The 24,191-nt window shown below is 33.9% G+C and overlaps 2 protein-coding genes across 3 annotated transcripts; one reads left to right on the forward strand and one right to left on the reverse strand.

Annotated features, from left to right (window-relative positions):
• The first annotated feature begins 528 nt into the window (after positions 1 to 528).
• LOC130828827 (alpha,alpha-trehalose-phosphate synthase [UDP-forming] 1-like) lies at positions 529 to 18,871 on the forward strand. Its single transcript, XM_057694835.1, has 18 exons — positions 529 to 844; positions 1,405 to 1,732; positions 2,294 to 2,391; positions 2,476 to 2,864; positions 5,698 to 5,815; positions 5,992 to 6,093; positions 6,447 to 6,597; positions 8,991 to 9,079; positions 11,293 to 11,341; positions 12,454 to 12,554; positions 13,426 to 13,613; positions 14,111 to 14,228; positions 16,557 to 16,736; positions 16,930 to 17,055; positions 17,191 to 17,278; positions 17,369 to 17,499; positions 17,601 to 17,699; positions 17,875 to 18,871. The coding sequence occupies exons 2-18, from the start codon at positions 1,417 to 1,419 to the stop codon at positions 18,268 to 18,270; spliced, it is 2,739 nt and encodes a 912-aa protein (XP_057550818.1). The 5' UTR covers positions 529 to 844; positions 1,405 to 1,416; the 3' UTR covers positions 18,271 to 18,871.
• Positions 18,872 to 19,120: 249 nt separating this feature from the next.
• LOC130828828 (trifunctional UDP-glucose 4,6-dehydratase/UDP-4-keto-6-deoxy-D-glucose 3,5-epimerase/UDP-4-keto-L-rhamnose-reductase RHM1-like) lies at positions 19,121 to 23,071 on the reverse strand. Of its 2 annotated transcripts, none has more exons than XM_057694837.1 (3): positions 22,672 to 23,071; positions 20,098 to 21,676; positions 19,121 to 19,876 (listed from the first exon to the last, which is right to left on the reverse strand). In XM_057694837.1, exons 2-3 carry the CDS (start codon positions 21,661 to 21,663, stop codon positions 19,421 to 19,423), a joined length of 2,022 nt encoding a protein of 673 aa, XP_057550820.1. In that variant the 5' UTR covers positions 21,664 to 21,676; positions 22,672 to 23,071; the 3' UTR covers positions 19,121 to 19,420. The 2 variants fall into 2 exon arrangements, with proteins under 2 accessions (XP_057550820.1, XP_057550819.1); XM_057694836.1 differs by having other exon boundaries at positions 20,098 to 21,673; positions 22,672 to 22,872.
• Positions 23,072 to 24,191: the final 1,120 nt, after the last annotated feature.

Raw genomic sequence — 24,191 nt, forward strand, 5'->3', positions numbered from 1 at the left:
TAATTTTTATTTATTTATTTATTATTATTATTATTATTATTATTATTATTATTATTATTATTTAATTTACGAGCAAGCCTTGTAAGAAACTACCTTACCATGAGACCTATATTCCTTATAATTTATTACAATACGTGATTAGTAATTGATCAATTTAAGATCATAATTAATAACTTTAAAAATTAAAATTGATTTCTTTTAACAATATAATAATTGATGCATATATGGTTATAAAGTTGTAAGTAGAAATTAATAACTTTAATATCAGAATTGATTAATTTTAAGTTAAAATTAAAATTATTTATTTTAATTGATTCATTTAATATTAAGTTTAAGTTGAAATTGATCATTTCAATATTAGAATTAATACTCTTAAATAAATGTTTTAATTTAGAACAACCTTTTAATATCGTCTCATAGTAATACGATCTTTAGTGTCTTTTTTCGTTAATTTAAATTAATATTTTATATTCCTACTCGAAAGTTTTGAAAACCCCAACACCCCGGCTCCTAGCCTATCACTCGCAAAAGAAAAAAATAAATGTTCCTCGAACAAAAAGCATTAAAGAAAGAAAATATAAAAACAATGGTGGAAACCCTGCATGGCTTCGGTCCATTGGAACCGTATAAAGCTTACACGAGGATCCCATTTGCTTTGCATTCATATGCTCTCTTCTTTTGCTTTCTTTTCCTCACTCTTTCTTTCTGCCACCCAGATTCTCATCTCCCATTTTTTTCTCTCTCTTCTTTATTCGCTTCTTAACTTAGTGATTTTTTCTAATTAAACTTTTTCTTATCAAAGTTTTCATTCAATTTCTAATAGTTTTTGAGTTTGACTTATCGGGTAAGATCAATTTTTTTCTAAGCTTGCTTCTCTTTGTGGCATTGTTGATTTTATACATTTTTTTAAAATTATTTTTTGCATTAATTTTGAGTTCATTTGGTAATTTCAGTTTTAAGTCTCAATATTTGTTTACAGGGGTTATAGTTATGTATTTCCTGTGATGGAAATTTGTTGCTTCTGATAGGGTGAAAACCGATGATTCTTTCAATATTTCTTTAATGATTAATCTACTGTTATTTGTTTTATTATTGATTATTTGATCATATTTCCATGAAACCGATATAATTGTTATCATTTTCTGTTTGTTTTAGTTTTTGGGAGGAATTCATTGGCGGGAAATTAATTTTTTTGTGATCGGACTAGTGGGAATTCAAGAATCTGTAATGGGTTTCAAGGATTTTGCATGTATTGTTTTCATTAATTCTTTGAAATAATTGATTATTTACTAAATTTCTTCTAGTACTATTTGATGGTGTAATGAATTAGAATATTCTAGAAAAAGCTTTTTTTAAACATTTATGTTCCTGGGTTGATATGTTTGTGTTGTTTATGGATTACAGTGAGATTGACATATGCCTGGAAACAAGTATAATGAAAATTCAAATATCTTAACAAGTAGAGTGTCAAGGCTTCTACAAGATAGACAAAGAAGAGCAAGCAGGGCTTCAAGTAACAATAATGAAGCAGAAAATAACAGAAGCCTGGAGGGTGAAGAGGATGACTTTTCCAGGGTGGATAGTTACTTGGAAGGTGCTGCGGCTGCTGAAGTATTGCCTACCCAGAGACTGCTGGTGGTTGCTAATCGTTTACCAGTTTCAGCTGTTAGGAAAGGTGAAGATTCCTGGTCTTTGGAAATTAGTGCTGGAGGTCTTGTCAGTGCTCTTTTAGGTAAAACCCAATACTTGCATTTTATTTATCATATTAGGTTCTTAATTTATGTGCTTGGAACTTGTTTGCTGCAAAAGTACCCAATAATTTTTAGGCCTCGTTTATTTTACAATTTCTTGAAATTTTGGGGTCTAAAAGCAATAGTTAGTGAATCAAATTAAAGCAAAAATAATGTAAACTAGAATCAACTAGAATTTGAAGTCTGGGGACCTTGTACGATCGAACATGCAGCTCTACATGATTCTTTGAGTACATGTTATAGTGTTAAAATTCATCGCGATAACAAAACGGTGATGCGGTAACGTGAGTGATAATCGTAACGCTTAAATATAGGTCGAACTCATAAGATATCCTTTGAGATGGCCAAAAATGCAATTTTTTTAATACATTTACACCGTGGAAAATATCGGTTCGTTCATTTTGAAAACCTTTACGACGCGGCCGACGCGATGCAATGCGGCCTTGTATTTATACTATGGCGCATGTTGTTAAGTCATTACATGTAAGTCATCAAATGTAAAATATTAAAGTAATGAGTTGCCTTTTGTTTTCCCCCAAAAGGTGTAAAGGAATTTGAAGCAAGGTGGATTGGATGGGCTGGTGTTAATGTTCCTGATGAAGTTGGACAAAAAGCTCTCAAAAAGGCTCTTGCAGAGAAGGTTTGTTACTTGGAATCATTTGATGAGGAAATAGTGCATCATCAGTGTTATTTGAGTGTTAAAGTTGTAGTCATGTGATTGCAGAGGTGCATACCTGTTTTCCTTGATGAGGAGATAGTGCATCAGTATTATAATGGTTACTGCAACAACATATTGTGGCCTCTTTTTCATTATCTTGGTCTACCTCAAGAGGATAGACTTGCTACTACTAGAAGTTTTCAATCTCAGTTTTCTGCTTACAAGAAGGCGAATCAGATGTTTGCTGATGTTGTAAATATGCACTATGAAGAGGGTGATGTCGTTTGGTGTCATGATTATCATCTCATGTTCCTTCCCGAGTGTCTTAAAAAGCATAACAGCAAGATGAAAGTTGGCTGGTTTCTCCACACCCCCTTTCCCTCTTCTGAAATCCATAGAACCTTGCCATCTCGTTCTGAACTCCTCCGTGCAGTGCTTGCTGCTGATTTGGTTGGGTTAGTTAGTCTTCATTTATACTATCACCCTTTACTGCGTATGTTATATTTTTTTCCTCTCGCACAATTAGTTGTTGTTTGGTTTACATTACATAACAAGAGTGAGATTGATTTTAGTCATATAGCTTCAAATATTTCACAATGGAACCTTCCTTGGGTTGTTTGACTTTTGTCCTTGATTCTATATTGTTCCTTACTAAGATAGCATTAGGAAGATAGTATTCTATAATAGATCAGCCGGACCTGTTACCGAACAGATAGTTTGGACAATTCGAGTCTGCCCAATGACTCCTAAAAATTATTACAAGGTTGGCTCTATATATAGCCTAAGCCCCCCAAAGACAACTAAAAGATAACAACTATTCTAATTACAAAGTACAAAGACTAATTAATTTGAAATGTCGATAATGCCCTTAGACCTTTTGACCCGAGTCATGACATATTCTCACCGCCTTCTGGCATTGACACAATTTAAAATTCAATGTGTTTCCATCTATTGACAATTTGTTCATGAGTGCTATTATGGTAATTAAATCTTAGAGGACACTTTCAAATACGTTTATCAACCTACATGCCCTTCTATCTAATATTGACCAAAAAAGTAGGCTTCTACTGTGTCCTCTTTGATGAAATAGTTGTGGACGCCCAAGCAGAGGCGCATAAATACAAGTAGGATTCGTTGAGGAAGTAGCTGTTTTAGACATTTTTATTGCAATCATATGACAATTTGCAAGTAAATAGATGAACTAAGAAATGAATAAATTAAATAAAGCCACACACAAATTTACGAGGTTCACCAAAAGGGCGATGCCCTCACTTAGGCTAGAATTTAATAATGTAGATAAGAGCAAAAGCTCCTAAACTTGAAGAAATTACAATGATGATAAGTAAACTAATGTGTTTGGAAGTGAGAATAAGCAGGAAAGCAAAGGTAGTACAAATTTAATAAGTTGGATCTCAAAGTAAACTTTGGTCTTTGGCTTAATAAATAAAGGCATAGTGAGGTGCTTATATAGGCATAGTGAGGTGAAGGTAGGGCAGCAAAGCTTGGAAAGCAGATCAGAAAGCCCGAAAAATCAGCAGGGATGCAGCTGTTCGAGCAGCCTACCGACCACGTCAAATTACTGATCTCTTTCTTCCATTCTTTTGCTTCTTTTTTCTTTTGTTCTTCCTAATGTCATTACCAACCCCAAACTTACACCACAATGGTAATGCTTCTTGAAGATTTGCTTTATTAATTATCGAAATGAGCATGTACATCACATGTCATATCTTCAAAGTCATTGAGAAAATCCAATCTTCATCATTCCCAAAATTTAGCTTTTTTAGCTAAAACTTATCTTGGGACATAAACTCTTCATCCAACACAATTTGACTCTAAACAGTAGAGTCCAAAAGCTTCGCTTGACTCTAAGTACAACTTGGGTGAACCAAGCCACTAATCACATATGACAAAGTAGATAAATGTTGTTCCTTGAAATTGTTGGTTTCAGTTAGTTCTACTTTTGTATCTTCATTGTCATTTGACATTGTTACTACACTTTAATCTCAGTTTATTGGCTGTTGTTCTTGGTATGCACTGCTGTTTGAATAATTGTGTAGCTTTTGCCCAACTTATCCCTTGCTGTATATGTGTGTGTTTTTTGATCTGTCACAGTTACAGACATTCTAATAGTCATATTTTTTTGCGAACATGAGTGTTTTACTGATGACCTTGCAACCTCTCGTTGCTTGATGCCATAACTTCTCTTGCTCTTTGCATAGCAACAATATAGCTAAATTTGTATTCCAATTTCTTATGAAATGTATTCTTTGTGAAAAAAATATGTATTCATGAGTAACATTATGAGATGTATTACTATCTCTAATATTTATAAACTTCATAGTTAAGCATGAATGACAATATGAAATATGAAGGACTTTAATCAAAACTTGGGTCATTATTTTGTTGATACTTGATACTTGATGCACATTCTTAACTGAAGAGAAAACTTAATGTATATGATCCCAGAGATAAGAATCTAGTTTCTATGCCTAATTTCATTAGTTTTGAGTGTGTAGAAGTTATCCTATTTCTCTATTGTGGCCGCTTTAATGGCCAAAAATTTATTCCTACTAGTATGTTAGTGAAAATCTCTCACATTTAATTGTTATGTTACATGTAGTTGTCCTCATTCTGTTGGGATGTGGGCATTGACTTTGTGAGTGTTGAATTAGGATGTTCTTCATAACACAAAATATCAAGTAAGTTGCAACACTTACTGAGCATTTAATTGCATTGTATCTTGGATTGTGAAACGATCACTAATCTCTGACCTGGAATGGTTGACCTGGATCAGTTAAGAAACATGACCCAAATCGCCATTAGTCACAACCGATTTGTTGACGCCATTTCCCCTCTATGAGATTTAGGTATTTCTTCAAATTTTCATCAACTAAAGGTTATGGAAAGAAGAAACCAGTACGATGCTCCTTTTTTATCCTTTCACTATTTCAGCTTTTATTTGCCACTACTTCTACTTTGAGGTCTCCACATCCACTATTTTATTTTATAAATTTTAGTTCTGAACAAGAGTTTTTTATATTTTATTTATATTTATTACTTTATACTTATTTGATTTTTTAGAGTTTTACTAACATGTTATATCTATTATAAAGAAAAAAAGAGTTAATCGTAACCACATCCCGTTAGCTTATTATGTTTTGAAATTTATATTGTGTGTGTGTGTGCGGAGTGAAGTGCTTCAATTATTTTCCTTCAAGAGTTTATAGTTCGAGCGTCATAATCATAGAAATCTTTGTAATCCAACTATATTGATGTTATTCCTTGCAGTTTTCATACCTATGATTATGCAAGGCACTTTGTTAGTGCTTGCACTCGTATTCTTGGGCTTGAAGGCACACCTGAAGGTGTAGAGGATGAACAAGGAAGATTGACACGAGTAGCTGCTGTATGTTTAACCATTTATTTTATTTTTATTCTTTGATGAACTCTTTGATTCCGAAATAGCTGCCGACATACTTAGGTTTAGATATAGCTCGTTTTCATTCTTTTTAAGTTTTTTCTTTTTTTTTTTGTTTCCTTGTTCTTAATACTAAGTTTTATGCATTATTTCCTAAATTCTAGTTTCCTATTGGAATTGATTCTGATCGTTTTATTCGAGCAATTGAAGTTCCTCTAGTTCAAGAGCATATTAAAGAATTGACTGATCGATTTGCCGGCAGGAAGGTAAGTTACTACAAGGTTTCTCAAACATCAATGATTTATTACATTCTATTTTTAGACCGAGTTTGATCATTTATATATTGAATTATGCATAACTAAAAATTATAAAAAATTAATATCATACTTGACTTTTTTTCTTTTACATTAGTCGCAATATATGAAATTAGCTTGAACGATGAATAATTCCAATAACCGTAATGTGGCAAGTTTTTTGGAACGGAGGAAGTATACAACGAAAAACTCTTATTTTGGCTGCAAGCACTTGCTAACTATCTCCTTCCACTCGTTTATTTGTATTGTGTTGATTATGAATCACTATGATTTAAGCGTATGTCATTTTTGATCTATGGTGGCAGGTAATGTTAGGTGTTGATCGATTGGATATGATAAAAGGTATTCCACAAAAGATACTCGCTTTTGAGAAGTTTTTGGAGGAAAACCCCTCCTGGCACCATAAAGTCGTTCTGCTCCAAATTGCTGTTCCAACAAGAACAGATGTTCCTGAATGTAAGCTCTTATCCCACCTCCTCTCTTCCATCTGCCCTTCAACAAAAAAGAAAATTGATAAACGCACACCCAATTTTATTTGTATGGATACATAGAAGTACACACTCACATGTCCATATGTGTATCTTCACACTTTTTAGGATACTATCACAAAAGTGAGTATATTTTATAAATATTAGTTTTAGTAGACTTGAATAGCCTGTACATATTCATCTCTTATTGATATTTTCTAGATTTATGTAGGATCAATGAGGCAGTGATTTAGATTATAGCATGCACTTTTTTTATGTATATTTTTCAAGTAATATGTTGCATCATTCTTTGTTGATAAAATTGATTAGTTTCATGCTGTTACTCTTTGTTCAAAATCATGGTAGACGAGTTTGAATGATATGGCTAATATTTGTTTTCCATACTAAGAGTTTATTGGTAATTTTGAGTTATGCCATTGTACATACTTTGTACTATGTGATGAATCTTAACTGATCACTACGTATTTGTTGTGCCATATTTAGTTTTCCTTCTTGGGGGTTTTAGTTTTTAGGACATTCCAGAAATATGAAAGTATTTTTTCTCTTATTTTTATGGTCTTCCCCTTCCCAAGAATTTTTTGTATTTGTACCGAAATATATAAGAGCTTTTCGGGCTAAATCGTGTTATATATGCGAGACGATGGAGTATAAATAGTGGAAGTGAAGAGAACTGCCCAAGTCAAATGGAAGAAAAGGTTATGCCACGTAATTATAGAAGTGTAGTTCAAGATGCACATTAGAATATAAAAACCAAATTTAGGAAATGTGTAGGAGCGACCATAGTGCAAAAAAGGTTTTATCGTATTGATCGTGTCGTAAAGGTTTTCAAATTTAGCAATTAGTATTACCTGCATTGTAAAGGTGTAAGGTATTTTAGGCTGCATCAAGTGATATATCATGGTTTACGCCAAGATTTAGCAGTACTACGGGAGCAACTTAAGATTTTTGGATCACAATTGGTCTACATGAAGACACTACTTTAAATCCTTTTCTAATTGTAGGGTTCCTAGATGATTTAATTAGAAGGTTTTGGGGATAAGTTTTATTGTACATGTTTATTGATGTGAGATGAGGTCCATGCCAAGCTAGAGTTATGGAGGCAATTCTTATAATCAAAATGGTTTAAATAAGTCGAAGCGAGACCGAGTACATGAAATGCCATTTTTTCACGAAGTAATATAGTATAAGTGAGATGCATATGTTGAAATTAATTTGTGGACATACTCTTAAGCATAGAATTTGAGATGATGACATAAGAAGAGGTCTTTATGTTGGAAGACAAAATGAGAGAAAATTGCTTATATTGGTTTTCCCATGTGCATTAAAGACTACAAAAGCACCAGTTAAAAAAGAGAAGTACTGATTTTTTGGTGCTTAAAATAAGAGTCAACCAATAAATTACTTCGGTAACATTATTAAAAAATGATATGGAGAACTGGATTTGCTGGAGTATATGACAATAGGAATATATATGTGGATGATCATTGGAATTGATTAGTTTTAGTCTTGTAGATTAGTAGTAGAGTAGGCTGAATAAGTATAATATTTGTTATCAATAATCTTTAATGTTGATTTGTTTTGGTTCGTATAGTCGACCCTATATGTTGGGATGAAGGCTTTAACATTGTTGTTAATGATGTATGAATTTTCTTTTCATGTTTTACAATTCTTTAGAAGTTTTATCAGTTTCATTCTCTAACGTCAAGTTTAGTTTACATGAAAAAGTTGTAATGCGATTTTTTTTTCCTTGCTTATCCCTTCTTATGAACGTTAATCTTCGATGGCCAATGTTTGGATCGTCGGTTACTTTGGACTAAAGCAAACATCCTACAAAGTTTCCATTAGGTTATTGTTTACTTATGAACCAGTTTCCTATGATAGCCAATGACAAGCTTTTTCAAACTATAGTTACTTATAGTGAAGGTACGCTAGAGCCCACTAGTCCATGTTCTTGTTCTATGGAGCCCTTACTAATTTGAAATGTATAACATAATGAGTAGTTAAATATCACAAAATCAAGTAAATTTCATTAGTCAAGTTTGTATGATATTTCGAAATCTTACTGCCAAGGCGAGCAAATGTTATGGAATTAATATGAGCTCTTTTTCCTTTATTTTTTTTAAAGACAAAGCGGTTTGATGTGCCATTTGGTACAAGCACAATTTATTGGACTGTATATCACATTTCAATTATTTATACTGTTGTCTGATTGTTATTGGAACGTATATCACATTTATTGTCCTTGCATTTTTCAAGTGTTTGCTCTATGTTGAGCCATCTCTAATCTTGGTGAGTAATGTATATATATATCTTCACTTTTTTGTACTCTTGATGCTGATGCTTTCTTATTTATTTTTGTAGATCAAAAACTTACCAGTCAAGTTCATGAAATAGTTGGACGCATTAATGGGAGATTTGGAACTTTAACTCGTGTTCCTATCCATCATTTGGTATCTCTTTACTTCACAATTCAGTATTTTTCTTATAATATCCCAATAACCATGATTATGTTATATTCTTTGTGAGTTGAGATGCTCTTCTAATATATTCAACTTCTGAAACGATTATATACCTCCTTTTGCCATTATAAAAAGTTTTTTTCTTCGTAATTTCTCAAGTTTGTAAGATATTTTTTTTTTTAAAAAATAGCGTCTTTTGTTTATGTGTGGTTTTATTTCTCTCATCGTTTGTTTATAATGTTTTGTAAATCACTTGTGAGGCTCCATGGAGTACAATAATAAATGTTATTTTTCGTGATAGAAGCTCTTTATTAGCCTAATCAAAAGTTATATTGTTTGAGCACTACTTGTGTTGCAAGAGATCTCATGTTTGAGAATAGGTTTGCGAACTCTAATGGATCCATATGTCGACCATTGAAACTTGGGGAAATCCAGTACAAAGAACAAGGAAACATTTTGAGACTCTTCCTTGTTCTTCATAAAATCTTATCTCAAATGTTGAAGATTAGCCAAATATGTTTTTGGTTGATGTATCTCACATTGATAAAAAGCTTGAACACATTTACTCATTTAAATATTACATGTCTACATACTTGGGTGTGGCCCAAGGGGTTCACTACTTTTGTGGAAGGCAGAAGACACTAGTTGCTTATAATCACACGCGCGCTGAAACAAGCGGGGTTGGGTCTTCATGAAATAAACATTAAATTTTTAAACAACTAATATTTATTTACATTAGATTATTTATGTCATTCAACAAAAAACCACTATTTGAATAGTGGTGCATCGAGCAAACCGCTTCGTAGTAGTAGTTTTACCATTAGTGTAAACTGCTACTCTATGTTTAGGGATTTGTTTTCCCTCTTTGTGCAAAGTACGATTTATTTTCCTTGGCAGCAATTTTTTTTAGCTAAACTTATTTCACATTTTGAAATATTCATCAAACTAAGTTACCTCATTCATTCCACCGTTTCATTTTCAATTGCTTGAACACATTGTGAATCGTGATAAATCTGGTCTACTAAGCAGTATTCCCACACATCATAGAAGTAATAGGTGGTAAGTGTAAATCATCTAGTATCTTGTCATTTATTTCACCACTTTATTTTCATTCATTCCACCACTTTATTTTATTTCATTCCTTTTCCACCACTTGATTCTCCTTCTCAAAATCATTGTCATATAAACCTAAGTTCCCTTGTCAGACATTAAGAGAATATACGAGGGATTATCACTTTTTTTAACCGTGTTTATTTGCTTTAGTTGGCTTATTTATCCCCTTATCACTATGATTTATCATTTGTTCTTTGTGTATTTTTTGTCTTGGGTATTGCTACTTTGCTTTTAGTGTCATCACTTAAAGCAATGAAAGAGGATCAAATTATAAACAATAAAAACACACCATTACCTTAATACCAAGCTACTCTGACAGGAATCAATTAAAATCATTAGCTCCATTAGGAATGGACACACGATCAAACATTAAAAAACTAAGACAATAACCTCATTATGTCATAACTCAAAGCAGTGAAAGAGGATCGAATTCCTACTATGATGCGTTTTTTAAAGAATTATCTTACAGGTCCACATTAGATAGTAGCTAGTGTTTGTGCTATACGACATGTGCATAAAAAATTGTCATGGCCAACATGCTACCCCGATGAAAGTATGAGACCTATTGTGGCGTGTTTTCGTTTGGTGAGCCAGTAAGTAGGACTAAGGGGGCAAATAGTCATATACTAGCAAAATAATTATTGTTAAATGATGAATACATTTGCAAAAAATATATAAAACAAGCTAACATTCTAAATTTTACTTTTAAATGATTTATTTTAAGAGAATGTAAAGCAGTTCTCCTGCTCAAATTCCCTTCCCTCCCTTTTTGTTAGTTTATATTAGAATTAACAACGATCCATGACTTTCGTGCAAGTGTTTTAAGATTTATCATGAGACGGATCGTATAATGTCTTACAGTTCTAGAAATTCCTTGGAGAAAATTTCCTTAGCATTCCACTATGCATCTAGTTTGACTTCTTTTTCCTACAATGGTTGGATGTACCTGTGAATCTCTTGTACTTGATTTGTGTATTGCATATGTGACCTAGTATGATAGGTTCACATTACAAGTATTAACTTTATCTTAAGCCGTATTCCATCCATATTTATGAGATTTTATTTATAATAGCTTTTGTATCTTTTTGCAGGATCGTTCGCTAGACTTCCAAGCCCTATGTGCTCTATATGCAGTGACTGGTAATTCTCTCACTGTTGACATTTTAATTTTGAATTCCTTGGGTTTTTATTTTTTGCTCAACTGGGAGTACATGTGTTTATTTGAGGTGTCTTGTTAACCATTTGGTATAGACATCTATCTATGTGCTAGATTCCAAAACCAACCAGGTTTTCCTGAAACTCTATGGTTGTAATTTTTTGGACATGATTGAAATCAATAAAACATCCTCTTGCTCTTAGTTAGAGCTATTCTTGCATGCATAGTTTTTGTATAAATTAGTAACATTTAGAAAGAAATAATAAAACCATAAAAAAAACAAAGCAGTGCATCAGTGACGCATGAGAACAAACCAAAAAAAATGAAGAAAAAAATATCAAATGTTGTCGCGCGAAGCGACATGATCAAGCGCACAAGAACAAGATTTATTTAGAATTTCTTTTGCTTAAGTTCCATGACGTATCTTCTGCGTTGTATTGACCGCAGTATTCATTTTGCGACTGTTACCACCTGAAACTTTATTTTGCATATTGGTTAGGAAACCTAACTTGACTCAAACTTAAAATCGCATTGTTCTCTCACCATGATTCACTTTGTTGTTTAACACATCAAACATACTAGCTCCACTTCCCATTTTGGGCGAACTCGAACATGTGTATACTAAAAAAGTCAACAAATCAAGTCAAAACTATCTTTTAGATGAGTATTTTCAAAATTATTGCATCACTTTAATTTCAGTTTATTTTTTAGTGCAAGGTTTGAAGTTGCAATACTAATGCAATAATTTCTAATTGTACTAAGATTTTTTTTTGATTTCTATATTTATACTATTAATTTTTTTAATGTTTTTGTACATAGAACTTGGACTTGCATGAGCATATCACAATAGAAACGACTGAATGGAAGGGGCAAATATGTGTGATTATCCTTCGAATTGATATTCTTTGTTATTATTATTGATGATGATGGTTGATTGAAGTATACTCTTTGATAATGATGATCTCTCATCTTGATTTTTTATTATACATCATATAGTTAGGATTAAGGTTTGGCATTGTTGTTGATAAATGGTTGTTTAATTAATTGTATTGGGGTAATGGAATTTTGTTTAATATTTTTTTCTATCTCCTCCCAGATGTAGCACTAGTTACTTCATTGAGAGATGGCATGAATCTGGTTAGCTATGAGTATGTGGCTTGTCAAGATGCAAAAAAGGGTGTACTCATTCTCAGTGAGGTATTCACTTATTATTCACATCTTCCTATGTTTTATTTGCATGGATGATGACTCATGAACAAAAAGTACTACAGTTCATTTTGTATTGGAAAGTAAGTGCATGTACACATCTAAATTCTGGCGCTATTTGACCATTTAAAAAGAACTTAAGCCAGAACATGATAACATAAAGTTCCTACATCTGGTTTTCAAACATACGAGTAAAGGAGATTGGAATTGTCCGCCGTGAACATGCTTCTCAGCTTTGATATGATGGATGTTGGTTGAACGTTATGGCATTTGGTACAAAATGGATTTTGCGGGGAGGGATTTAGGAGCAAAGACGTCTTTGATGTATAATAGTGCTTGTGAACCAAAGAGCTACATGGGAATCAATTTTTTTTTCTTATTATTATAGTGGCTTTCGGTTGTGGTTTAAGCGTGTGGGACATTACACTACTGAAAAATATTTCCTTCTGTGTTAATGTCGTTTTGAGCTCTTCAGTAAAGTTGAATATGATTCTTTCTTCTAGAACATACAGCTTTATCCTTATTCAATTCTCCTTTTGATTATGTTGATTCTCCTTTTCTGTTGAGGTTGTCCTAACCGACTGTTCCTGTAAGTTGAGAAACTATGACTTTGACCTTAGTTTTCTAAAATGAAAATAGAAAAAATTGTAATTTTTGTAATATGTCTTTGCCTAAAGTCATGCAACTATGAAGAACAATGAGCGGAAACAAGTTTGATGGCAAGTTACAATTTTTTCTTGTATCTAGTCAGGATTTTTCATAAAAAGGCATGCTTCCTGCAAAGAATATACTCAGGCTCCAGTTTATAATCATATTGAACGTTAAAGTTTTCATTACACTTCATGGTCATCTGTATGAACAGTTTGCTGGGGCTGCACAATCTCTGGGTGCTGGAGCTCTCTTGGTAAACCCCTGGAATATTACAGAGGTAGCTGCTGCAATTGGTAAAGCCCTAAATATGTCAGATGAAGAGAGAGAGAAAAGGCATAAACTTAACTTCGACCATGTTACAGAGCATACTGCTCAGCAGTGGGCTGAAACGTTTGTAAGGTAACTGATTATAATTAGTTCATGTACATTTATCTTTGTAGTAAGAGATTAGATTTTAAGATATTTAGATTTTCAGAAAGGATAAACCAGGGTGATAAGAGAGGAATAGTGATTGAGAAGAGAATCTCTAATTGGGAATTATTTTAGGTAAAATGTATTTAGGAATCATGGAATTTGTTGATCAAAAAGAAATTATAATTCTGATCAGTTCAATGTAAAATATCATTTTGGCTTCTTGGATTACCGGTATTTAGAAAAAGAACATAACAAATATTAAAAAAATAACAAAGCATTTTGTTTATGTGTAGATTTTTAAACCCCTGTAAACATGCAATAAAGAGAATCCAAAACAAGGTCCCAAAAAAACATTTAATCTTTTTAGAATATTCATTTTTTATCAGATTTAAACAATAAGCCTGTCAGCGATTTTTGTACTTTGAAGTTTTCTTTAACATAAGTATATTACTTTTCATTTCTAATGCTGTTCCATTTTGTAGTGAACTGAACGACACAGTTGTGGAGGCTCAGTTGAGGATATCACAAATCCGCCCAGTACTTCCAGTTGAATCTGCTGTTAACAATTTGTTGAAATGTAGTAATCGACTACTGATACTGGTATAAAGTGGCCTTTTGTTATAATTTGCTCGTTTCATAATTTAGCTGCTGCAATTTTGTTTGGAAGTATTTTGCTAATTCAGTCAAATTGTGCATGTATATTATGTTATCTATATTACATTAATTTTCTGCTCAATATTAGAAAGGTCTCTACTGTTTACTCTAAGTCGTTTCTTTTAGAGATGCTGAAACAATCTTTAAATTTGTCTGTCTTTCATGTCTTTAATCATGTCTTGCGTCTCAGCTATTTTTACATCTGTATTACTGACTATATGTGCAAGCCTTTGTATCAACCTTGGGCCTTTAGACCTAGTTGTGGAAATATCTTGGTTACCTTTCTTTAGATAAACCTTTGATGCTTAGTTGTAGTGTATCTGAACCATTCTAACCACGAGGGTACAGAATTTGCATCAGAGATGTATGTTATCTCTTTTCTTTGTTCTGTTTCCCCTCAATTTGACGTGTGAACTTGTTTCTCAGGCTTGTCATTTTTCAACACTTTTTCATCAAAACTAATATTTTATTCTTTTCAAACAGGAGCTGGATTAGTTGATTGATATATGTTTCTGTGATTCCATGGCTATTTAATTCAATACAACCTTAAACTTTCATACAATTGGATCTATGTTATTTTTCTCAGATAGATTAAAAACAAAAAGGAAGATTCCTTTGTGTAGCTTTAGACATTTACGGATCACTAGGACCACATTATTCTTTCCTATAGGAACACATTATTGGCTCATATATTTGAGCCATTTTATGGGATAAAAGATTAGGCATTTTTTTTTAATGCACCTCCCTGTCCATTTTTCTTCCATCTGTGTCTCTATCCTTTACCCTTTTTCAGGCCCGTTTCTGACCCAGGGCGGGTAGGGCAAAGGCTCATGGCCGCATATTTCTGAAATTAAGGAGGTTGAAATTTAAATTAAAATATTAAAAAAGTATTAAAAAAATATTAAAGAATTAAGAGTGATAGTGGAGTATTATTGGCATGTAATGTTCAAGATTCATTGAATTGAAGGGATTACAATTTGGGAGAGCTTGGTACTTAAGAATCAGGTTATATTGCTCCTTCTTAATTTTACTTGTATTATTATACTCCCTCCTATTCACCCTGAGTGTCTCATTTCCTTATTGGGTCAAGTCATCCTAAATGTCTCATTTCTATTTTGGATATTTTAACTTTACCAATTTATTCCTACTAAACTTAACTTTTTTACATTTTTACACTTACTAACCCTACTTTACACCTATTAAAATTAAAAAATTCTACACTTTTCTCTTACACATGTAGTCCCATTTAACCACCTAAAAAATGGTGAAAAGTTAAATGGGACACTTAGGGAGAATAGGAGGGAGTATTATAATAATGTTGCCACAAAAATATACATCTTCTTGTGAAAAAAGAAAAAAGAAAACAATTTCAATAAATAATAGAATCGCAAAATAATTTAGCTCTTCATGGATCAAATGAAAACCTTTATGAGGATAGTAATGGAAATTTTATAACGATAAAGGTCCCTATTTCTAATCACGCCTCTAGGTCACCGAAAGTTCAGAAACGGGCCCGCCCTTTTTAGACATTCCCACAGGTATTTTCCAATGCAAAAATACAACTTGGGACACTTAAAGCTTACGAGATTGTACTATATCAAATCAGAAGTGCTCTTTATTTCTTGGAAATCAAACTAGAAATCTAACATATTGATCAAGAAGCTGACCTCTACTATGACTTTCTTAATGTAGATTATCTGCTGTATAAAACACACGTGTAGTTTTGATGGTTTTTAAATTTTATCTCCATCTATGAAAAGATAATATTGGCAACCTTAAACAAGAATGTACTCCTTAGTTTGCACAAAAGCTCATCAACTTCAAATAGAAATTAGGTTGCTCTACATTGTATGATGTTCAATCTTGCCGAATAAGATTTTAGTGATCATGTTTTCCGTTGTTTTTTCTTTTGGTTTGCTTTGCAAATGTGTTCAAAGTGCTTAGTCTATACACTATACACATTTTGAGTAATGGTCACCATTTGCTTCGTATGAAATCAATTGTTTGTAAGGTTTTATCTTTGGAAATCCTTTTCTCCAGTTATACCTTTTTGTTCTTTTTGTTTTAAGAGTCTCCCCATGTTTTGCTTTTTTTTGCCAAGAATAAATTGAAAATCACTAACAATTTTATGGTTTTTGTAAATCCAACCCCGCAAATCCCACCTAGGTGGGAGTATGTTATTAGGGTAATGGAATGTGGTGTTTTTATTAGATATCGAAATTTGTTTATGGTAGTACTGCAGTTAATTATATTGACTTGCTTTCTAAATTTCAGGGATTTAATGCAGCATTGACAGAAGCAGTTGATATACCTGGTAGAAGGGGCACTGATCAAGTGAAGGAAATGAACTCTAAGTTGCGTCCGGAGCTAAAAGGGCCTCTAACTGTGCTTTGCAATGACCCAAAATCAACCATTGTTATTCTTAGTGGAAGTACCAGAAATGTTTTAGATGATGTACGCAATCTGCTTTGTTTTTTTAAAGATTTGCTTATCCTTTTTGAATCAATGTCTACAGCAACTCTTTTTGTAGTGTTTCAGTAGGAATTGGGTTTTAGTGGTCTCATCATGTCTAATTTTAGTCATATTAGACATGATCTCACTCTTAACCATGTTATGAACCATTCTTAATCTTTTGACTTGTATCCAGAACTTTAAGGAGTTTGACTTGTGGTTAGCAGCAGAGCATGGAATGTTCTTACGGCATACAAGGAGAGGAAATTGGATGACTACGATGCCTGAGCATTTGAATCTGGATTGGTTTGCCAGTGTACATGTATGGTAACTTGATCCTGCTTCATGATAGCATATTAACAACAAATTCTTGCACATGTGGCCTAGCATGAATTATGAAGTTGGTTATATTTGTTTTGATAAGCATTTAATCGGTATTCACTATCTTTTTTTTCAGCATGTTTTTGAGTATTTCAAGGATAGAACTCCTCGTTCGATTAACGAGCGCCGTGATATTTCCCTTGTATGGAATTATAAATATGCTGGTAATTTTTTTTATACCTAATAGCTTTGTTGTTTTTTTTCTCCCCTTAGGTCTAATTATGTTTCTTCTTCATATGATTTGGTCTCACCAGATTTTGAATTTGGGAGATTGCAAGCTAGAGACATGCTACAGCACCTTTGGACGGGCCCTATTTCAAATGCATCCGTAGAAGTCGTTCAAGGTAGTAGGTCTGTCGAAGTTCGACCAGTAGGTGTTACAAAGGTAAATTATATTTGTAGTTTTATTTCACGTTTTCTTTATAGATTTGCGTAACTGGAAGCATGAATTGCATGTTGGCTTATTCTGTGTGCTTTTGAATGCAGGGATCGGCTATTGATCGCATTTTAGGGGAGATAGTACATAGTAAGCCTTTGAGATCACCAATTGATTATGTCTTGTGCATTGGTCATTTTCTGGAGAAGGTAAAAGTTCTAGTCTTTGAGTCGAGTATTTTGTTTTATTGATGTTGCAGAAGAGGGGAACATGGTATAGGGAAAGCCTAGGAGTTTCGTTTTTTGACTATATAAAACTCTGAATTTTAAGAACTGTGTCTAACTGGACGCTAATTAGCACATTTGGAATGATTCAATTGTCTAGGATGAAGATGTATACACATTTTTTGAGCCAGAACTTCCTTCCGACAATGTGAGCCACTCAAAAACCAAAGCATTTGATGCTTCCAAGTTTCCCGAGAGGCCATCATCCAAGCCATCACCCAGGACAAGTGGATCGAAGGCACCGCATGGAAAGGCAACACAACGATCAACACCAAACTCAGAAAAGACGACAAATCACAGTAACGGTAAGCATTCGGGAAAGCAACCGTCAGAGAAGACCTCTTGGAACGTTCTCGACCTTGAGAAAGAGAACTACTTCTCTTGTGCAGTGGGCAGAACTCGAACCAGTGCTCGTTACACCATTGGATCATCAGATGATGTTGTTTCATTTTTGTCAAGGTTGGCCGATGCATCTCAATCTGTGACATCAAATTAAAAGGCAGAACCGCTTTAAGTGTTGAATGTGGATCTCAATTCATGCTACCTTTATGCGTTGAGAATGATCAGAAAAATTGTAGAGCCTAGGCATATCTTGATTAATAAAATTGTGCCAACTTATTTGAATAATTGTAAGTCTTTATGATGAACCCAAGTATTCGCCCAACCTGTGCATCTCGTTTGGGTAGAAGAAAGTCGGTCCTTGCAACTCATTTCAGCCTTTTAACAGAGGTTCAATCGATGCTGCCAAATTGCACAAGAACAGCTCACAACTACTAATAGAAGTTTGGTTCTGTTTAACACTGTTGACCCAGATCAGGCTGCTTTCCATTGATGGGTGCATTTCCAACTCCCCAGAAAAGAACATAAAAAAGGAGAACTCAATACTGGTAAATAGTTTTCATGAGCGATTTCTCAACTGTATCGAGAGCTCAAGCCATGAAAAACTTCTTTGTATCATATTGAAAATCAATATTCTTTTTAACATCTATTTTACTGTCCCCTCCATTGCTAGTTCTTTTACTATTAGAATTGAACGCTATTGTATCCTGCAAGAAGTTTCTTAAAGGGCTTTTATGAAATCAGTAATTTCTTTGTTAGTTTTTTTTTTTTTTTTAAATAATCATTATCTATTGGATGAATTCCATAAATTATCCAAATTTTTTTACTTAATGGCATTGGGTAATGGAATGTTGTATCCAAATGTAGAAGAGAAAATCTAAATAAGAATTAAACTCAAGATTTTACATGGAAAAAGCTGTATTATTCTAATATAACAACAAACCGAAACAACATATTCATAGCCATAAAAAATCAATTTATAAGAGTAAAAATGTTACAAGTGGGTGGGAAAAAGAAAAAGAAATGTTTATGTGTAACAAGTAATCTTTTTTCGTGCTCTATGGAACAGAAAGAGCAAGGAAAAACACAAGTAAACAATTAAAAGGAAAAAATGGAAAATTTGAACACCTAACAGAATAATTATAGTGCAGATCTAGTCTAGGTATAAGGAAAAACACAATATGAAGCTAATAATGAATGTTTGCCAAAATTCTATTAAGATATCAAATATCAGCTACTGGTAAAAATAAATTAAATTGCAACTATGACAACTGTATCATCTCTAAATTATGCAGAAAGGGTGATTCTTAAGCAGAGTAGTTTGTCTTCTTGTTTGGCTCGAAAACATACTTGATTAGTGAATCCTTAATATGCAGTAATTCTGGGAATTCTGTTTTCAATTTGGTAGCATCCATCTCATTGTTACTTCTTGGAGCAACAATAACTTTGGCTTGCTCTTCTAGTGTGAAGTTTGCCCATTTGAAATCTGGGTCCATGTAGTTCTTGTACATTTCCAGAATCTCATTATGGCTAACCACACCTGGGTTTGTGAAGTTCCAAATGCCCCTCAGATTCCGCTTTGCCATCTCAATGGAAATGGGTAGAAGCTCATCGAGAACTGTCATGCTGTTGGGAATGTTAACGACCTTATTGTAACGAGAAATCTTTGTGATGAAGTTTCTTGGGTTGTTGAGATCTGAAGATATAGGCATCCTGACCCTGAGGGTGCAGACATTATCATAATCTTTTAACAGCTCTTCCACCTAGCATAAACAAAGATCGGAGTTCTTTAGTAGATGCACGTCAAGAAAGGACATTGCACAGAAAAGAAAGGTAAAAAAAATTGTTAAAGGCATAATCAAAGAATTTTTTTTTCATATCAGTGGTATTTGATAATATCGAAGTGTCTTGGCAATATCTTTAAGCCAAAAGAGGGGGGGGGGGGGGGGGGGGGGGGGGGGTTTGGATGAGTAGGAAATGTTACCATGGCCTTCGTTTTGGAGTAAAATGAGCCAGTGAAGTTGGGTTTGTCCTCCTCCTTGAAGCCAATACCAGAGCCCAAAGGATGTGCATTATCATACTCAAAGATGCAACCAGTGGCAAAATTCATCATAAGAAGCCCATGCTCTTTGCAGACATCAGCTAAACTCAAAGTACCGGCAACATTGGCACGAATGGTCTCTGCTTTATGAGACTCACACCAGTCAACATTAGGTCTACCGGTGACACCAGCAGCATTGAAAACATGGGTAGGCTTAACATTCTGGATATCAGCAATAAGCGACACTCTATCTTCCAAGCGTCCCTTCCCATACTCAAAAGCAATACCTTGCTTTTCACACAACTGGCCAAGTAAACCACCAATCCAACCAGTTCTACCATATATCAAGAACTTGTAAGTTGGCTTCTGAGAAGTATTGCTCTTTCGAGAAATAGGTACCGCAATCTGAGGTTGGGTGTTGCGGATTTCTGAAGTAGCAGTCTCATTGTCGGGTTCCTCAAAATGCCTTTCGATCCCACCAGGCATCATCAGCATTCTTGGATGAGGAAGCAATGCTCCTGAGACATCACCCCACCAATCCGGATTCTTGGTATACCATTCCATTGTCTTCTTCAGCCCCTCTTCCCATGTGGTGCGCTCTGACCACCCTAAGATCTTGAGCTTTTCATCATCTAGGAAGTATCTCTGATCGTTAAAAGGACGGTTCTCAACAAACTTGATGCTTACTTCAGGGTCCATATTGAATAGTTTACATACATCCCTGGCCACATCAATCACTCTTCTTTCCTTTTTCGTCCCAATGTTGTACACATGACCTACTTCTCCCTTATGGAGAATGACCTCAAAAGCCTCTGCAACATCCTCACAGTACAAATAACTTCTCACATTAGATCCATCACCGTGAATTGGAAGTTGCTTGCCCCTCATGGCCAAAAGAATGAACTTTGGGATCAACTTCTCTGGAAATTGGTTAGGTCCATACACATTGTTTCCTCGGGTTGTAATAACAGGCAAACCATATGATCTGCCATAAGCCATGACAAGCATCTCAGCACCAGCCTTTGTAGCTGAGTATGGGTTTGTTGGGAGAAGCTGAGAAGCTTCATGATTACCCACAACGGCATCCTCATCTGTTTCCCCATAGACCTCGTCAGTACTTACATGAATAAATCTCCTAATTTGCCCGGTGACCTTACATGCTTCTAGAAGAACATGTGTTCCATAAATGTTATTCTTAGTAAACTCAAAACTATTGCCGAAGGAATTATCAACATGGGTTTGTGCTGCGAAGTGCATAATAGTATCAATAGACTCAGTAATCAGAAGATAGTTAACAAGATCAGCACTAGCAATGTCCCCTTTGACAAATTTAAAATTAGGGGATGATTGAGAAGGCCGTAAATTTTTGAGGTTTGAGCAATAATCAAGCTTGTCAAGGACAACAATCTTGTATTCTGGGTAACTCCTAACGAGTCTGTTGGCGACATGAGATGCGATAAATCCACCCGCACCAGTGATGAGAATGTTCTTTGGCTTATAATCTGACATGATGCACCACCTTCTATAAAACAAAAGCAATTCAGAACACCAGAAAATGATCAGATCCAACCGCACACATTAATAGTGAACAGGCATAACACAATTCAATAAACTATAGGTGCACATAGAAGCACATTCTCCTACAAGATATGACAACAGTCTAGACTAGAAATAGCAGCCCAGCCTGGACTGTTACCATGTCACATGGGAACCTATAATCACAGATTTTTCCATTATCCTAAAGCCATAGGGTGTCTCCCACCTAGGCATTGTTAAGGGAATCAAATGTAAGCAACCTTGCTCTTATTATGGATAACAAAAAGAGGTTGTTTCCAGTTAAAACCATGATCCCAGGTGCTACTTAAAAATTCGACAGTATGAAAATTGAGACTAAAAAAGACTATGATTCAATTCAATGATCAGCAATTAAATCAAAAGTGACGTTTGATATCAAACAACAACAAAAAAAAGGAAAAAGTGTCACATCAAAGCAGGAAAAGACAATCATAAGCAAGAATTTGAGTATACTACGTCAACAACTAAAAGATCAATTTTTGATGAATCGCGCAAACACATCAACACAAAATCATGTAGCATAAAATCTAAAATATCAAATAACAAATGTATAATACATGAAGCGCAACAATAAAATCAATTAGATCTGCTATGAATTTTAATAACAAACACAAACACAAATCCTAATCCGCTCAGATCAGTAATGTAGCACTGTAGCAGTGATCAAGGAAACTAATTTTTTACAAAAAGCAGTACTTATACGCTACAAAAGCAATCAAATTTACACCGAAATCACTAAGATCAAGAAAACAGTTTTTAAAAAAGTAAAGAGTTGAAATTAAGTAAGAAAAAACAAAATATAATTAAATTCAGATGATTAATTAAGCAGATCTAGGAAAATAAAAGAATACGTAGATAATGAATAGCCATAATTATCAAAAAAAACAAACAAAAAATTAGAGAAATTAAAGTAAGAGAGCAGAAAAAAGAAAGAGAACTTACAGAAAAAGGAGAACGGATATGAAAAAACAGAATCCAATAAATGTGGAGTAGATGATATGGAGAAAACAGAAAAAATAGGGATAATTTGACGACAGAAAATAGAGAGAGAGAGAGAGAGAGAGAGAGAGAGAGAGGGAGAAGCAGAATGCAGAAAGAACAGGGAGGATAGAGGGTTAATTAGGGGAAAGAAGCTGGAGAAGAAAGCATTTATAGTAGTAGCTGTAAATATAATTTCCTACTCCGAGTCGGAATATGCAGACAGTTGACGAACGCCAATGGATTCTACTGTTACCGCGTTCTCATTTTCCTACGTCATCCCGACTCTGGGTTCGCCTGGACTAGCAGTGTTACCGCGTTCTCACATGTTAGGACACCGCATATTTTATAGATAGCCCACTATAACTACATACTCTTTAAAAGCGCTTATATATAATTAAAAATATGTCACATGTAGCTTAAAAGTAATACATACAGTTCACAATCATATATAAAAATCAATAATATAGAGCTTAAAATTGACTACATATTACTTACTGTCAACCTTTTTTAATTAAATGATAATAATAATCTATTAGTGGAAAAATTATATATATTAATTATAATCGTTTGCACTTTCATAATGATCACATATGCCTTAAGAATGTATATATATGGTAAAATGAAATATATATTGTAAACTTGCCTCTACAAAACCAAATCACCATAGAGCTTAAAAACCAATCACATATATATTAAAACCAGTAATATACAGCTTGGACTTTTCCTAATAATGAGACGGTTCTAAATAACAATTTATGATTTATGTCGGGCCGAGCCGAGCCAAGTAAACTAAAAGGTTTTAATGGATGGGTCAGGTCAAAAGCTCATGTGACCTATTGAGCTAATGTGTTGAGAGATTGTTTCTCATTGAAACGACCTTAAAACAAGGATTTCATATACTAATAATCGTATTAGTTCGAATATTTTGACCCATGCATAAATAATTTCTCACGATGAGAAGATCACACACAAAAAATTGTTTATTTGGAGCAATAGAAGTATACATTTCTCGAATGATCAAATATATAAAATAAAAACTATAGCATTCCTAAAAAAAATGAAATGCACCATTACAAGTTAAAACTAGGGATGACGATGTGTCAGACTCGGCTCAAATTATTTATCTTTGGACTTTGCTCCGGATAAAACTCGGGTTATGTTTTTCAGTCCATCTCCATTCAGAGTCGGATTATGCATATTTCAACTTTGCTCCGACTCAGACTCTCGGACCTCTGATGGAGTTCGGACTATTATGAAGCTTTATTTTTATCGATATTATACTAATGATTTAAAAGGATTCGAAATTAATAGAATAGTTTTTCAAAGACAACTTACCAAAGAAACTATGTCCTTCAAATTCTAGAATCGCAATTAAAATCGTATAGAATTGTAGAATCGCAGCTAAAATCGTATGATTCTATCGATTCTACACGATTCTAAAAATACTCCAAAAAAATGCTATATTGGGCCTTAGCCACTCA

Source organism: Amaranthus tricolor, chromosome 12, assembly GCF_026212465.1.
Source record: "Amaranthus tricolor cultivar Red isolate AtriRed21 chromosome 12, ASM2621246v1, whole genome shotgun sequence".
Lineage (NCBI taxonomy): Eukaryota > Viridiplantae > Streptophyta > Magnoliopsida > Caryophyllales > Amaranthaceae > Amaranthus > Amaranthus tricolor.